The sequence below is a fragment of the Bos mutus genome, chromosome 4 (assembly GCF_027580195.1).
Source record: "Bos mutus isolate GX-2022 chromosome 4, NWIPB_WYAK_1.1, whole genome shotgun sequence".
Lineage (NCBI taxonomy): Eukaryota > Metazoa > Chordata > Mammalia > Artiodactyla > Bovidae > Bos > Bos mutus.
The window spans coordinates 37261073-37277065 of NC_091620.1; the positions used below are offsets into that span (position 1 = coordinate 37261073).

The 15993-nt window shown below is 37.1% G+C and overlaps 1 protein-coding gene across 1 annotated transcript in view; it reads left to right on the top strand.

The window, feature by feature from the left end:
* The first annotated feature begins 304 nt into the window (after nt 1–304).
* POU6F2 (POU class 6 homeobox 2) overlaps nt 305–15993 on the top strand; it is a 504980-nt gene continuing 489291 nt past the window's right edge. The window contains exon 1 of the mRNA XM_070368781.1: nt 305–409. Within this exon, the coding sequence (XP_070224882.1) occupies nt 305–409 (105 nt within the window). The remainder of the gene's footprint in view (nt 410–15993) is intronic.

A 15993-nucleotide genomic window follows, 5' to 3' on the forward strand; every position in this document is an offset into this window, starting at 1 on the left:
AAACATAGGTTTCCAGAGCATTAAAAAAATCCTCTTAGGTTTGTTAAACCTTTAGTAGAAGATTACAGCCAATGTTTTGTGTTTGGTGAATAGCTGTTTGTCTCACTTTATTTACTTGGTATTGGATATTTGTCAATGTCATTTCATATCTACAGAAAATTCTTACGCTCTATGGAGGTAGTGAATGTGTGTGTGTGTCTGCCGGAGGTCACATGACAGTTTCATCCTATTTGGTGGAGCAGCTTGACTCCCCCCACCCCCCTTGCTTTTGGTGATGGTTGTGAGTACAGAAGTTGATTGACAGATGCATGCCAGAAACCCCCATTCTCCTTTTCAAAGACAACATATGATGGATTGCGATCTCTCAGCCCAGCAGGACACGGGGACCATGCAAGCTGTAATTGGTCAGGTATGGAGTCAGCCATTTCTCAACTCCCCTTTTTTCCACAAGGATCTCACCATATGATTCACATAATTCATATTTACAGTACCATCTTTCTATCTGTATCTTCAGCTACCTGCTAGCGTAGCGCTGAAAGTGCGAAAGGGAAAAGGCACCCATTAAAATCTAGCCAGGAGAGCTCAGCTTCAAACTTCAATGTGATGCTTACAAACCCAAACTAATACAACCACCAAAAAAAAAAAAAAAAAAGCAGAGAACAAATTGAATTTATCCTTTGGCCTGTTTAAAAATATATATATTTTAGAATTTATTTTCTGTTGAGAGATAATAATCTCTGAAAGAAAGTGTGAGAAGAGAATAAAGTAGTATGTTTTCTCGGTAGTAGTTAACAATTTTCTGTTAAATATCTTGATTTGGACTGTCTTCTGTCGCTCTTTCTTGCTCTCTCTCCCTTGCTGTATGGAAAATATAAATACATAAATGCACGTGCCTTTACTCCCAACCCAGATAGTGTGTGATCGAGCCTGGGAGATGTATGTAGTGGTCTTGGCCGCTGCAGAGGGGCAAGCTGCAAATTAAACACTGCCACAGTCTGAAAGGTCCAGGTGGTCTGCCCGCGCCTCCTAATGCAATCCACACAACAGCTTTAATAAACAGCTCTATTTAGTGCCTCCTCCCTGTATCCAGGGAGGTGAACTGGTCTGGGGCTGCTGTGATGAAATGCCAGAAGAATATCTCTCAGAGGCCTCACAAGCTGATTTTTAGAGCTTTCCCGTTCTGTCGTCTTTGTCTTCCAAATGGGTCAGTGAGTCTTGCTCTTTTCTGTTTTGGTGCTTTCTGTGAAATCGGTAGTTTCTGTTTGTGTGTAAATGTTTGCGTCCTGAGGTAAATCAGAAGAGGAAAGGGTCGTTGTATTTTCATTTGCCTTCCAATAACGGAAGGGACGAGAGGGATGAGAGTGCCCTGCTGCAAAAGAAGGGTGATTTTTCTGACTGTGATGGGGGTGGGGTGAGGAAAAAGGGAATATATGTGGTTGCTTTCTGGGTTTTTTTGTAACGTATTTTTGACTAAAATTTTTCCGAGTTTCATCTCTGCTTACTTACGAGCTGTTAACTCATAAATCAGAATATGGTTACGAATATTTATGAACTCCTAAAAGTTTTTTTCTTTTTTCCTTTTCATATTTTTGCACACTTTCCAATCAAGACAGGCTGGTGAGGTGATGACCTAAAATTTGTTTGCTGTATGTTAATAGCATGGAAGGAAATATACCATCTTACTGTGTTTTCAACAGAATTATAGCAAAGCACTTTAGAGGTCTGAAGGCACATGGTTTATTAATACCAGCATGCTTCATAATGCATTTTACAAGGAAAATGTCAGATATATAATACCATGTTTCCACAGGTTCACACTATTTTAAAAGCGGTAGATAACTACTTGAACAGAACAGTATTTTTAAAAACTTTCCAGGTGGTTTTTGTTATACAGACATAAATAGAGTGAAGTCTCTGGGCATATATTTGTCAGAAAAAAATATGTAAAGACTGATTTTATATACTGTTAATACCCATTTCAGTGTTCACTGATGAGCAAGCAGGTATGTGAAATATACCTAAAGTGATGGTGCCATGTGGAAATAAATACATACTTGTTAAAATAGATAACCATTTCACGTAGAAATAAAACTTAAGCTCTGATAACTGTCTTGTCCTGCTAAATAAAACTTGTTGGTTGGCAAGCATGTTCTCACTTCTGTAGATCATAGTATGATCTTAATACTGTGCAAAATTACTGTGTTTCAGTACCCAATATGAAACATTTCCTTTTGTATATATTTCCCTTAGTTGGGAAAAGAAAGCTTGGTTAAAACAAACAGAAGAGATACTTCTAATTTGTTATTTGATATTGTTTATTGGAATTAATTGTTGATGTGTATATTTTTAAAAGGTTCAAGAACATACTGAAAAATAGGAAATGGCATATACTTTACAGATATCAGACTTAAACTTCTAATTTGTCAGGATTTCATATTGGTTGTTATTACTACAGCACTCTGGATTTTGTGTGTACTTCAAATGATTTTTAAAGGCTTTTACGTGTGTCCAGAAACTATATATGTTAATTATTTGTTATGGATACCTACTAAACAGTTGCATCAAAGTAGGCAATTTTTTTCTGAGGATTTCATTTCTCATAAATTATTTTATAAAAACTCAGATACTTATGTCCAATTAGTAAATTATAAAAGCAATTATTCTGAAGGTTGTAAAATTTTCTGTACTAAAAATGGTTTGTACATTTTTAGTTCAGAAACTGAAACACTATTTTTTGGAAACTGAAACAGTAATATTCAAAAGAAAAGAAAGATAGCATCCTGTCCCATATGCATATCACAAAAATCAGAAAACCTAATCGAACTCATATCTATAGCTATAAAAAGAAAGATGATATCCAGATTTGAAATTATTTCCTTTTAATTGTTATAGCACAGATAATAATACTGACTCAAACCACTACTTCTAACAATAAGGACAAGAATGTGAAAACAATTTTCCTTGCTTTTCAGTGACTCATAATCAGAAAGAGATGGTTTATTTTTCTGCTTTTGATTTCAATTTCATCTTTTCCCTACTCACCAGGTGTGAATCAGTTTCAGTTGATGATACAAATGTTTGTGAGTGTTCCTTCTCAAATACATACTGAAATAATAATTATTTTTGTCCTTTTATTTTTCCTTCTGGTCTGAGTTCTGTTCCTACATGGCTTTGAGTTGGAAAAGCAGATCACTCGTTTTCAATGATATTTTCCTTTCAGAAAGATTCCATGAAACAGTTCTTCAGGTTTTTTCATTCATCTCTGGGATCACATATCTAGATGCTTCCACTGGAGGGGACAAGGAGACTTCTCTGTGTTGCTGGTCAAGATCCAGCTCTGGGGAGTGCCAAGGGCTACCTGGAAGAGATATTGTTCCTACGTGCCTTCCCCCCAGGGCCTTACCTTCCCAAGCCAGCAATTAAGCAGTGTAGTACTTATGAACAGACTCTCTGCCTAGTATCTCGAGATCAAGAAACTTGGTTCATTCATAAAGTTTTGGGGAAATCAAGCGGGATTTTTGATAGTTATCTCTAGCAAGCTTACTAAACCTTGGAAGCACAGGATGGATTTTACCTTTAGACGATTTTCAAATCAATTCAGACTAAACAGTTAAGCAGGTTCTGAACCATGAGTTTGAATACCATTTAAAAATGAAGACACATTCCTACCTCTCATGGCCATTCAGTGTTTACTGCATCTTTTTTGCAGACCTGAGCTTCTGAGTGACAGATTAGTTTATCAGTATTACACACCTCTTGGTTTTTTTTCTTTCTTTTTTTTCCTCATCTCATGCAGACGGGTCATGGTGTCCAACCCACTTCTGGCACCACTGTCCCCAGAGGACCCTTGGCTAGCTTGCCATCTTGATGTGTAGGCCTGAAAGTCCAGGCTTGGCTGTGTTGACTTCTGCAAATATTACAGGACTGAGGCTATTAAATTTGTTGTTAATAGCCAGTCCAGGTTCGATACACGATACTGGATGCTTGGGGCTAGTGCACTGGGACACCCAGAGGGATGGTATGGGGAGGGAGGAGGGAGGAGGGTTCAGGATGGGGAACACATGTATACCTGTGGCGGATTCATTTTGATATTTGGCAAAACTAATGCAATTATGTAAAGTTTAAAAATAAAATAAAATTAAAAAGAAAAAAAAAAAGAAACAACAGATGAGGCGAATTTGATAAAAATATGTATCAGGCAGATCTAAGAGTTTGCTGGGAAGCAGAGACAGCAGGATGAAGGGGCTCCTGTGTGCACTCCCAGTGGACATGGAAAAAGTACGCGAAGAGTGGGAAAGCCATATTTAACAGCGTATCAAAAGCTTTTGTAGTTTTCCTTACCAGTAAAATGGGTCTTTTTTCCCCCCATGGTAGATTTGGACAATTTAAAGTGTTTGGAAGTGGCACGTTAGAAAGTGAATGCAGTTGTCTGAGACCACGGCCAGTGAGTGTGCTAAGAGCTTAGAAGGGGAGTGAGTGTGGCTAACTAGATGCTTTTGGCTTAATGGTATTTCAGTGTGTGTTTTTTTCTTATGAAGTTTCCAGACACACAAATATTTTGATATTATAGTATCAAAACAATTTTGTAGTGGGTTTGTTTATACCCTCCCTTGTTCCCAGAAGTATGTTAATGATGCTTAAAGAACAGTATGCTTACCTAGAACATACTCAAGCTGATGTGAAATGGAGGTGGCCTAGGGAGAGAGGACCCTGTAAATAACATGCTTGCAGATTGTTCTTAGTCCATGGAGACTGCTTTCCATTGCCCCTTCTGTAAAAATTAAACTTTGAGGCTAACCTAACCCTGTCTTATGGGTGCCAAGCATAACCCTCATATACATTTAAAAAGTCATTTTTTGTAGGTATGAATGCCTATTTTTTGGGAAACTGATATATTCACTTAAACAAATTTACATATTTTGAAGATATGTAATTATTATCATTTGGATTTAATTAATAATACTTTTTCAGAGTACTGTTATAGGTAATAGTTTGTCACTAAGTTGCTTCAGTCGTGTCAACTCTTTGCAACCCCGTGGACTGTAGCTCGCCAGGCTCCTCTGTCCATGGGGTTCTCCCGGCAAGAATGCTGAAGTGGGTTGCCATTTCCTCCTCCAGGAAAATAGTCTATTAGAAAAAATGAAAATTAATTAAGGATTGTTCTTTCTGAATACAGAGTCGTGCTGGATGCTTTTTATAAGTGGGGAGCTCAACAAAACTGAATTTGTACTGTGTATTTCTAACTAGCCTTAAATGCTTCATGCAGTATTCCACTTAGACTAAAGTTGATGTTAGCTTTATATATTTTATCAGATGTACTCAATTTTTATTATATTTAAAATATTTTAAAATTGAAGTTCACTGTGTTGCTTGAGCAGTAGTTTAAATCGCAAAGCCGATTTTGTCCTTTAAAGTAAAACTTGTCAGTATAGTAATAATACTATATAATAATGTTCACAATAATACTGAACAAGAAACACATGAAATCTGGTTTTGAAACTAAATTTTCTTTTCTATTTTTAAGAAGATTTAGTGAAACTTTCTCTATATACTATTCAGGTATTATTTATTTATTTTAGTGCTTAAGAATTGAAAGCTTTTGGATTCATATCTCAAGAATAGGAGAGAGGTTGTTGAGACATGTCAAATATGAACACTTATGAAAGAAAATTTGAATACAATATATTTCCTGTATATAAAATCTATAGCACTTGTTCTGTAGGTCATTGAAAAAGGTATTCTTTCCTTGACCATTTTTGCTATGTAAACTGCATTTAGTCCAACAGTTTGAAGCATCTTTCTTTTTTCACCTTCATTGTTTACTAAAATTACAGGTTAACTAACATGTTTATAAATATTGAAAAACTCCACTTTTCAGTTGCATTATGATTTCATATAAACTGTTACTTTTTTAAATGCTTGATTGAGTAGAAAATTAAGTTGGGAAATAAAATGCAAATATAAAAGGATCAGACCTGAAGAAACAGTGTGCAAAAAGGTGAGTAATGATCTGAATTTGAACACTGAAAGAAAATCCAGCTTATAAAACTTTTAAATAAATTTGTATTTTGTAACCAAAGTTTTACTTGGGAAATAATAGTTGCTCTAAATATATTTTCAAGCTTGCTTTTATATTCTTCTTTTTTCCCTTCCTTCCTGGTTTTTTTTTTTTTTTTTTGGTAAGTGACGTGTGTTTCTAATAAAGTAAATTACTAAGTGAAGCTTGGTTCTGGGATCACATGTCATTTATTATGTTGATCCATCATATCTTGAGCTGGTCCAAAATTGTAATCAAATTTATAGAAGAGGTTGTGAGAAATTGTCATTACATTTTGGTAAGATTCATTTTCCTTTCTAGCTATTATTTTCTTGTTCTTCCTAGTTATACAATGTGAGCCGATTACGGTGGAAATTGACTATTATTTGATAAATTCTTTCCTGGTTTACCCTATGCTTGTATTATTTTCTTTAGCACATCTTTAAATGGCCATATTATTGTTATTTCAAGGTTTTCACTTCTTTTAAATATAAAACCATTATATGTAAGTAGTAGAAAAATGATTGAAAACATTTCTGATTACTTATATTAAAGACAACTGTCTAAAATTTTAAAAGCACTTTCTTTTTCAAGATGGCTGGTTTTGGAAAATAGCTTTTTGTCTTATCGCTAGCTTTAAAACCCCCATGATACGAAGGACTCTTTCTTCCAAAGAGAGAGGTTAGCTGTTGATACTTGGTACTGATTCTAGATGAACTGTAACCTTATTCCCTTGGCAGCATTTTTTTAAACTAGAGAATAAGAAAGAAAACTGAGAATCAACAGAATATTCTAAATTTCACCTGATTTCAGTACACCTGCAAGGGGTGGATTATTCCAGTGGGAAGAGATACTCCTACAATTTCCAGCTCCTACCTCCTAAAGGTCAGAGATGCAAATCAATGTCTGGACATCTTGAATGAAAAGGACATAGTTACTTAAATGCATTGCTCTGTTATTTTGCTCTCTTCCTTCAGTGTCATTTTTCCATCAGCTTTTCTTCTCTTTTCCACTGTAACCCAGAGTCAGTCAGATGAGTAATAAGTGAAAAGTGAATCCTTGTGGGCTGTCCAGGCAGCAAAGGGCACTGGAAAGAGAGACAAGACCTGAAGCAAAACAAAGCAGAATGCTAGCAGAAAACTCACCAACACACTTGCTTCTGTATTTAATTTTTTGGTGAGGTATTTCATGAGCTTCCTTCATTTCATGTTGCAATAGAAGATCATGTAAATACATAGTAAAGCAGTATTTTAGAACAAGACCTGTAAAATTTAAAAACAAAACCGAAAGGAAAAGAATTAGCTTCACAGTTCTGGAAAAAGAATTTTAAAATTAAGAAACACTTTTTTCTGGAGCTTTTTACAAGATTTTTTTTATGACTGCCTGGATGCTGTGAAATAGCAACCTTATTAACAGTATACAACAGTTTCTGGTGATTTATATGATGTGAACTCTGCATATTTTACAACTTTGACTTTTCATGATTAATCAGAAGCTATTTTAAGAAGAAAACATTATTTCTAACACCTAAAAACTTAAACATATATACTTAAAAAAATGAAATATCTATTAATGGTGCTTTTAGCCTTGATCAGAAGAACAAGTAGACTTGTCTTTAAAAGAACAAACTGCATCTTTAGAGAAAACTTTGTTTTCATTGCAGAATTTGTACACAGATTATTATTACTTTTTAATGAAAGACTTCATTGTTAAGAGTGAGAGGCAAATATTGCACCAATGCAGAGGCATGGGTACCAGAAGCCCTAATGGATATTGAAGATATGTGTCAAGAAAGGTAGATATTTCTTAGATCTCCAGTTATATTCCTCCAAAATTGAAGAGCAGCATGGACGAGAATGAAGCCAGGCACCTACTATTAGGCTATGGCAGGGCAAACTTGCTTCAGACAGACCCAGTTAATTCTATAAGCCTTAAATAACACTTGAAAACAAGGCTCTTTCAACCTTTTGGAGAAAAGGTTGAGAGTTGGGACAAATGTAAAATGCTGCTTAGTGTGCGCGAATAAAGCCAAGAACATCAGGCTCATTTCACTCTGTGTCAGCCCTGATGATTCATCGTGATGGTCAGGGCAAACTGTGGTCTCTGGGTTGAAACAATTTTATCCATTTTTTTTTAAAACAGAATGTTCCAGCTTGGATCTTATATCCTTAGGGTTCCGATATTGAATTCTGAATCAGGAAACTTAATCTTGCAGCCAGATTTGACAAGATGCTGGTTGAATGGGAGGCAGAAGTGATGATTGTGGGATGAAATGCCCCAGGTCAGAATTTGGGAAAATAAGATATTTTGTGGAAATTTGGCTATGATATAAGAACCCCCCATTTGAAATTTTCTCAGTACTCATTAGCAGATGGTGTTCAAGGATCTGAAAAGTAGATCACTGCTGTATTAATTTTCTCTGCTTCAAGTCTTTCTTTAACAGAGGGAGTTTTTACACATTCTTAGGTGCATTTCATAGTGTATTTCTAATGTTGCTAATATAAAAGGTGTTTGTAGTAACAGTCAAAAGGTTTCTGGGAACAATGAATAACATTATGGCTCAAATCTAAGACAGTCATACTTTGTTCCTGACAAAAGGTTAATACTTAGTTCAGTAACTAAAGTTTCTTTTTAGAAAACGTTTTCCATTTGTAAACATTTGGTGGTGGTGGTGGTTTTAGTTAGTAAGTCATGTCCAACTCTTGTGACCTCATGGACTGTAGCCTACCAGGCTTCTCTGTCCATGGGACTTCTCAGGCAAGAATACTGGAGTGGGTTGCCATTTCCTTCTCCAAGGGTTCTTCCCAACCCAGGGATCAAACCCTGCATTGCAGGAGGTCTCCTGCATTGCATGTGGCTTCTTTGTGGACTGAACCACCAGGGAACCCTAAAACAAAACTATGTATGTATTTCTAGAGACTAAGGGATTTAGGGGTGTCCCTGGTGGCTCAGATGGTAAAGAATCTGCCTGCAGTGCAGGAGACCTGGGTTCGATCCCTGGGTTGGGAAGAACCCCTGGAGAAGGGAATGGCTATCCACTCCAGTATTCCGGCCTGGAAAATTCCATGGACTATATAGTCCATGGGGTCGAAAGAGTCAGACATGACCAAGTGACTTTAACTCACTGAAAGGGATTTAGAATAAAACTGAAAATGAGGCAATCTAATTATTGAAAACACATACACATACCTCTTAATCATTATAGGGGTACCTGATGATTTAACCTCTAATAATCTAAAAATGGGCTTTCCAGGTGGCTCAGTTGTAAAGAATCTGCCTGCCAATGCAGGAGATGCAGGTTTGATCCCTGGATCAGGAAGATTCCCCGGAGAAGGAAATGGCAACTCAGTCTAGTATTGCCTGGGAAATCGCGGGGACTGAGGAACCTGGTGGGCTACAGTCCATAGGATTAGAAAAGAGTTGGCTATAATTTAGCAACTAAATAACAACAAATCTAAAAATATGTTAACTCTATGTTTTCGGTTTTAATATATGAAAAAATTATGGACCATCACGTTTACTTAAAATACTCCTCCTCTCAACTAAATTGTTCAAGACAATAGATAAATATTTTGCAATTTCTAGAGATCAAGATCATCTTAGAAATCTGAATACATAGTTGATCAATATGCTGCAGAAGAATGATTATTGTGGTTATTTCCTTCCCCAAACAGGGGTTCTTTGTTGGGCAGTGTAGTTCTATTTTATATCAGCTTTCTACAAGTACTAAAATATATCAACTGGAATTGTTTTCTCTCTTTCTACCATGATTCATCATATAGAAATTAAGCAACTAGTTCAGGCAGAGAGTGAAGCATCTGAGTAACTCCTGCAGAGAAATTCTTTCTTGGGGGACTAGATAAAGGTTTATTGCAGAACTAAGCAAGCAAAACAGGTGGCTTATGCTCAAAAGAAATCTGAATTCCATGAACACAATTCTTATATGCGTATTATTGAGGAAAGTTATATAATGGAAGCCTACAAGTCTTTTAAAAATTTTTATTGAACAAATTATAAAAGTCATGCATGCTTATGACAAATAATTTCAGCACAGGAAAGTATAGAGTGAAACATAAAGTACCCCATCATTTAACTCCTCAGAAATAATCATCATCAGTAATTTCTTATATCTTCCTCCAGAAATTTTCTCTTCATGTATAAGCATAGAAAATCTTTATATAAGCTAAGTAGATCCATATTGTACAGAGTTTTGCAAATTACTTTTGCATTTTAAAATTGTATTTTTAACATACCATATTGCTACCAGGGGATCTGCACTCTTCTCTATAGAGAAGAGTATATACACACATTTATATATGTGTGTGTGTGTGTGTGTATACACACTTTTTTTTTTACATTCTCCTCCATTACACGTTATTACAAGATATTGAATATAGTTCCCTGTGCTATACAGCAAGTCCTTGTTGGTTATCTATTTTATATATAGTAGTGTGTGTATTTTAATCTAAACCTCCTAATTTTAATCTGTTTTTTTTTTAAAAATATTGATCTATAATTGACATTTAACATTACTTTCAGGGTATAACATAAGGATTCAATATTTGTACACATTGTGACATGATCACCACAATAAATAACCAGTTATCTCTTGATGAGCACCTGGTTTTTCAAATATAACTTCTCTGTAACGAGACTAGCTGGCAGAGATGTTTCATTTCTCTTAGCATAAAAAATTCTAGAATCTTCTAAAAGGGGTTTTGCTGTATCAAAAGAACTTTAAATAGTGACTCCTAAAAGAAGGTGAGGTGTAGTATTAAAAGTGAAGGATAGCTTATGCCACAAGAATAGATATTTATCACTTATATATTGAATATTCAAACCAGTTAAAATTAACACTAAAGATCACAGTACTGTATTTAGTGACAAAGAAGGGAAAATAGGAGATAATAACATAAAGAAACTGTTCTCATTAAGATATGACCTAAAAAAAATCTCCTGTTTGTTCCAAGCTGAACAAAATGCGTAACTTATTTTCTTTCATGGGCCTCAGTGCTATTTATTAAGCTAATTGACAGAGATCTATGCTTCCAATGCCTGATTCAGTTAGTATACCTAGATTAGTGAAAAGGAGACCAGAAGATATTGATGGTAATTAATGTCAGTTAAATTCCTGTTTTCTATATTTCACATTACCAGACCAATCCTTCAACTGTGATTTGTAGGTTAAATAATACAGTCAGGAGGAGGGCTGAATCAAAATTAACCAGACATAGTGCCTGAAATCAACTAATTTAAGGTTTTGATAAAGTAGACAAAATATGTGCTACTTAAATATTTAGTAGTTAAGAGTTATGTTTTATGTTTCTTTTTTACGATATATTTCTCATTCATTTTAATCACATCATTTCACGTATACTAAGATGAGAAGTGGAAGTCAGGAAATCGTATTTGTGTAAGAGATGGAAGTGTAGGCTGATTGTGACAAGAACAGTCAAGGTTCTCTGAACTGATCCTAGGGAGCTCCTAGTTGGGTGGGTATATGCTTCCTCCTTCTCTGTTCTTCTCTCAGATGCTGGGACAAGTAACCTGGATAAGAAATGATCACGCTTCATTTATAGCCTTAAAAGTGGCTGACTCCCTCACGTGAAGTTCAAAGCAGATTTTTAAGAACAAACTGCAGAGGAACTCTCTGAAATTAATACTTTGATTTGAAACCCACAACTCTGAGAAGTAGGTCCAAGTCGTCATTCCCATTTTATGGAAGTGAAAATATGGTCAAAGAGGTTATAGGTCTTATTTATAGTCATATTGCTGTGCTTAGAAAGGAGGTTTGGACCCAGATATTCTTTTTAAGGGTTCACTGTTTTTTCCTACACCAGTTCTCAACTGTGGCTGCCTTTTAGAATCACCTTGGGCAACTGGGGAAAAATCTACTGATACACAGAACCAATCCCTAGAAATTCTGATTCACTTTACCGTGGTAGGGCCTGAATATTGAGAATTTATAAGAAGCTTTACAGTGATTCTGGGCTTTCCCGATGGCTCAGCAGTAAATTTTCCCCCTGCCTTGCAGGAGACACAGGAGACAAGGGTTCGATCCATGGGTTGCAAAGATCCTCTGGAGGAGGGCATGTCAACCCACTCCAGTGTTCTTGCCTGGAGAATCCCATGGACAGAGGAGCCGGGCTGGCTACAGTGTAAAGGGTTGCAAAGAGTTGGACACGTCTGAGCACACACACACTACACATGCTACATGCTACAGTGATTCAAATGCACTGTATCACAGTGCCTCTTAAGTTGTATGAATGTTTTTTTAAATAAAATGAGATAATGAAGATTAAAGTGTTGACCCACCCTACCCCCACCCCACACACATACACACTCAATCATAAATGCATAGGAGAAGAAAGGAGGGAATTTAGTTTGGTGTTCACTTTTTTGTGTGTGTGTGTGCTTCAGTGGAAAGCTTGTAAGTTTATTGAATAGTCAAGAAAATGTTTGATAACACTTTTCATCCAGAAAAGAGCCAGTCAGTCATTTCAAAAGTTACGTCACTACTACTAACCTACCAATTAGTGAGTGCTTCCTTGGTGCCAGGAAATTTATAGACATTGTTTGATCCTTGCAGTATCTCTGTGAGGTTGTTACTGTCCCCACTTCATTAAGTAGGTGACAGAAGAGGTGGCACAAGTTCGTGTGGACAGTAAGTGGTAAAGCTGGAATTTGACCTAAGGATGTTGGATGCCAAGGTATAGATATTTAATCATGCACAAAAATCACAGAGTTGAACCATGGCACTAAATATTACCTGTGGGAGGTAATGATTCTTAGTATCATCTCTCTTTTTATTTAAAGATGTTTTTTATGTGGACCATTTTTAAAGTCTATTGAGTTTGTTACAATGTTGCTTCTGTTTTATGTTTTGGTTTTTTAGCCATGAAGCATGTGAGATCTTAGCTTCGCAACCAGGGATCAGACTTGCATCTCCTGCATTGGAAGGTGAAGTCTTAACCACTGGCCTGCCAGGGCAATCCCTTTAGCATCATCTCTTGATAAAGGCATATTTTATTGCAGAAATAATTGGTAGGTCTTGGTAGGCCTTGGTAGGGCTGAAAAAGAGAAATCTCTCCCTAGATAGTAATTTGAAATTTTTACAAAACATCCATTTTGTTTACATTTGTGTGTTATGGGTATAGAATCAAGTAGAGTTTACTCTTAAATATCTCCTTTAACTTTTACACATAATTCAGTTATGTCAGAACTCATAGACAGGTGGTTAGCAAACAATAGGATGATTTAGAAAAATGAATCACCATGATCTTCCACAAAGTACTTACTGCTTTGGAACATCAGAGGTGAACATAGCACTTGGTAGAGACAGTGTTTTTTGCTTGGAGCTTGCAACCCACTGTAGTATAATACATATTCTGTCTTGGCTTGCCACCTCTTCCCCACCTACATCCCTCGTCTCAATGACCACTGGGAATAAGAGGTAGGAGCAATGCTCCACAAGACACAGTGGATCCTTATTTTTAGCACATCTTAATGTAGAATCTGAAAGTATGAGAAGGGATACAATAAATTTCTTTGCCCTGGGAATACAAGGTCCCAGCTGTTATGACACCACCAGCAGGTATGGATACACGTGAGCAGACAGTATAGATGTTTTAGAGAAAAGAGATCATCAGGCCTAACTGACCCAAGTCCCTTGTTTTATTCAAAAAAGTGAAATGGTTAGATTAAAGTCAGTGGCCAAACCTCGGTGAGAGAAACTCCGCTCGGGGCATTATGTCATTACTCTTAGACCGCCTCTGATTGGTCCCTAAGCAGCTGTCTTGTTGGTTCATAAAAATGTGCCAAACAGAGACCATTCTTTAAAAAAAAAAAACAACAACGATATTTTGTTTTATTTATTTGGTTATTCTGGGCAACATAGGGTATCTTAGTTCTCTAGTTCAGTTCAGTTCAGTTCAGTCGCTCAGTCATGTCTGACTCTTTGTGACCCCATGAACTGTGCAGCACACCAGGCCTCCCTGTCCATCAAACACCCGGAATCCACCCAAACCCATGTCCATTGAGTCGATGATGCCATCCAACCATCTCATCCTCTGTCGTCCCCTTCTCCTCCTGCCCTCAATCTTTCCCAGCATCAGGGTCTTTTCCAATGAGTCAGTTCTTCGCATCAGGTGGCCAAAGTATTGGAGTTTCAGCTTCAACATCAGTCCTACCAATGAACACCCTGGACTGATCTCCTTTAGGATGGACTGGTTGGATCTCCTTGTAGCCCAAGGGACTCTCAAGAGTCTTCTCCAACACCATAGCTCAAAAGCATCAATTCTTTGGCACTCACCTTTCTTTATGGTCCAACTCTCACATCCATACATGACCACTGGAAAAACCATAGCCTTGACTAGACAGACCTTTGTTGACAAAGTAATGTCTCTGCTTTTTAATATGCTGTCTAGGTTGATCATAACTCTCCTTCCAAGGAGCAAGCGTCTTTTAATTTCATGGCTGCAGTCACCATCTGCAGTGATCTTGGAGCCCAGAAAAATAAAGTCAGCCACTGTTTCCACTGTTTCCCCATTTATTTGCCATGAAGTGATGGGACCGGATGCCATGATCTTCGTTTTCTGAATGTTGAGCTTTAAGCCAACTTTTTCACTCTCCTCTTTCACTTTCCTTAAGAAGCTCTTTAGTTCTTCACTTTCTGCCATAAGGGTGATGTCATCTGCATATCTGAGGTTATGATATTTTTCCCAGCCATCTTGATTCCAGCTTGTGCTTCCTCCAGCCTTACAAGGCATCCCTAATGAGGCATCAAACCTGTGGTCTCTGAAGTGGAAGGGTGAAGTCTTAACCACTATATCACCAGAGAAATCCCAAGACTGATCTTTGCAAAATTATCTTTCTACTCTATTTTCTCTGACCAGTTTTATCGTAATTCTTTTCTCTTTCCCTTGTTCCCTCTCCCTCCCAACTCCTACCAGCACTCTGCCCCCCTCACCCCTCTCCCAGCCCCAACAATGATCACATGAACAATGTACGCAGTACTTATGCATCACTTTACTACTCATTCCAGTTAGTAAGTTACCTGTAACTTTGCTCTAGACCTTGAAACTTTCTGAGGTCAGAAGTGGGGGAAAGGAATCTTCTCTCATATTCTTTATCAGCTACACTCTGGCTTAAGCTGTTTTAGGTGATTAAGGTGTACTAGAGTGAATTTTAACAACTCAGGAAGAGGGCTTTGCAGCTAGCTCCCAATAAGAGAGGAAGTTTATACGGTTTACAATATGTCTCATGTTTAAAAAGCATACCTATATCTAGACTTAGGTATATTTTGATATTTATTTGATATTTATTGAGATTTCATGGGATACCTAGAAAGCCATTAGGAGATCTTAACATTTGTAAATAAGTAGAAGCAGGTGCTATAAAAATACTTTTAATGCAAGAGGAATGTTAGGAACAATGGCACCCCACTCCAGTACTCTTGCCTGGAAAATCCCATGGATGGAGGAGCCTGGTAGGCTGCAGTCCATGGGGTCGCTAAGAGTCGGACAGGACTGAGCGACTTCACTTTCACGCATTGGAGAAGGAAATGGCAACCCACTCCAGTGTTCTTGCCTGGAGAATTCCAGGGACGGTGGAGCCTGGTGGGCTGCTGTCTGTGGGATCACACAGAGTCAGACATGACTGAAGTGACTTAGCAGCAGCAGCAGCAATGTTAGGAAAAATTAAGCAGTGAACATTGTTTGGTGTTCATTGTTGTTTTAAGGCTGAATTGGAAGGAGGCAAGAGAAGAAAGGGTGGCTCACTGTGTTAAGCTTAAAGACTCAACAATGGAAAGCCCAGGGATGGACATTAGGGGGTTAGTTTAAGAGACAGATAGTAGAATTGAAGTAGTGTGAATTGGGGGTTGATTTTTAAAAAATTTTTTTATTTTCTTGGATTAGAGTTGATTTACAATGTTGTATTTCAGATGTATAGCAAAG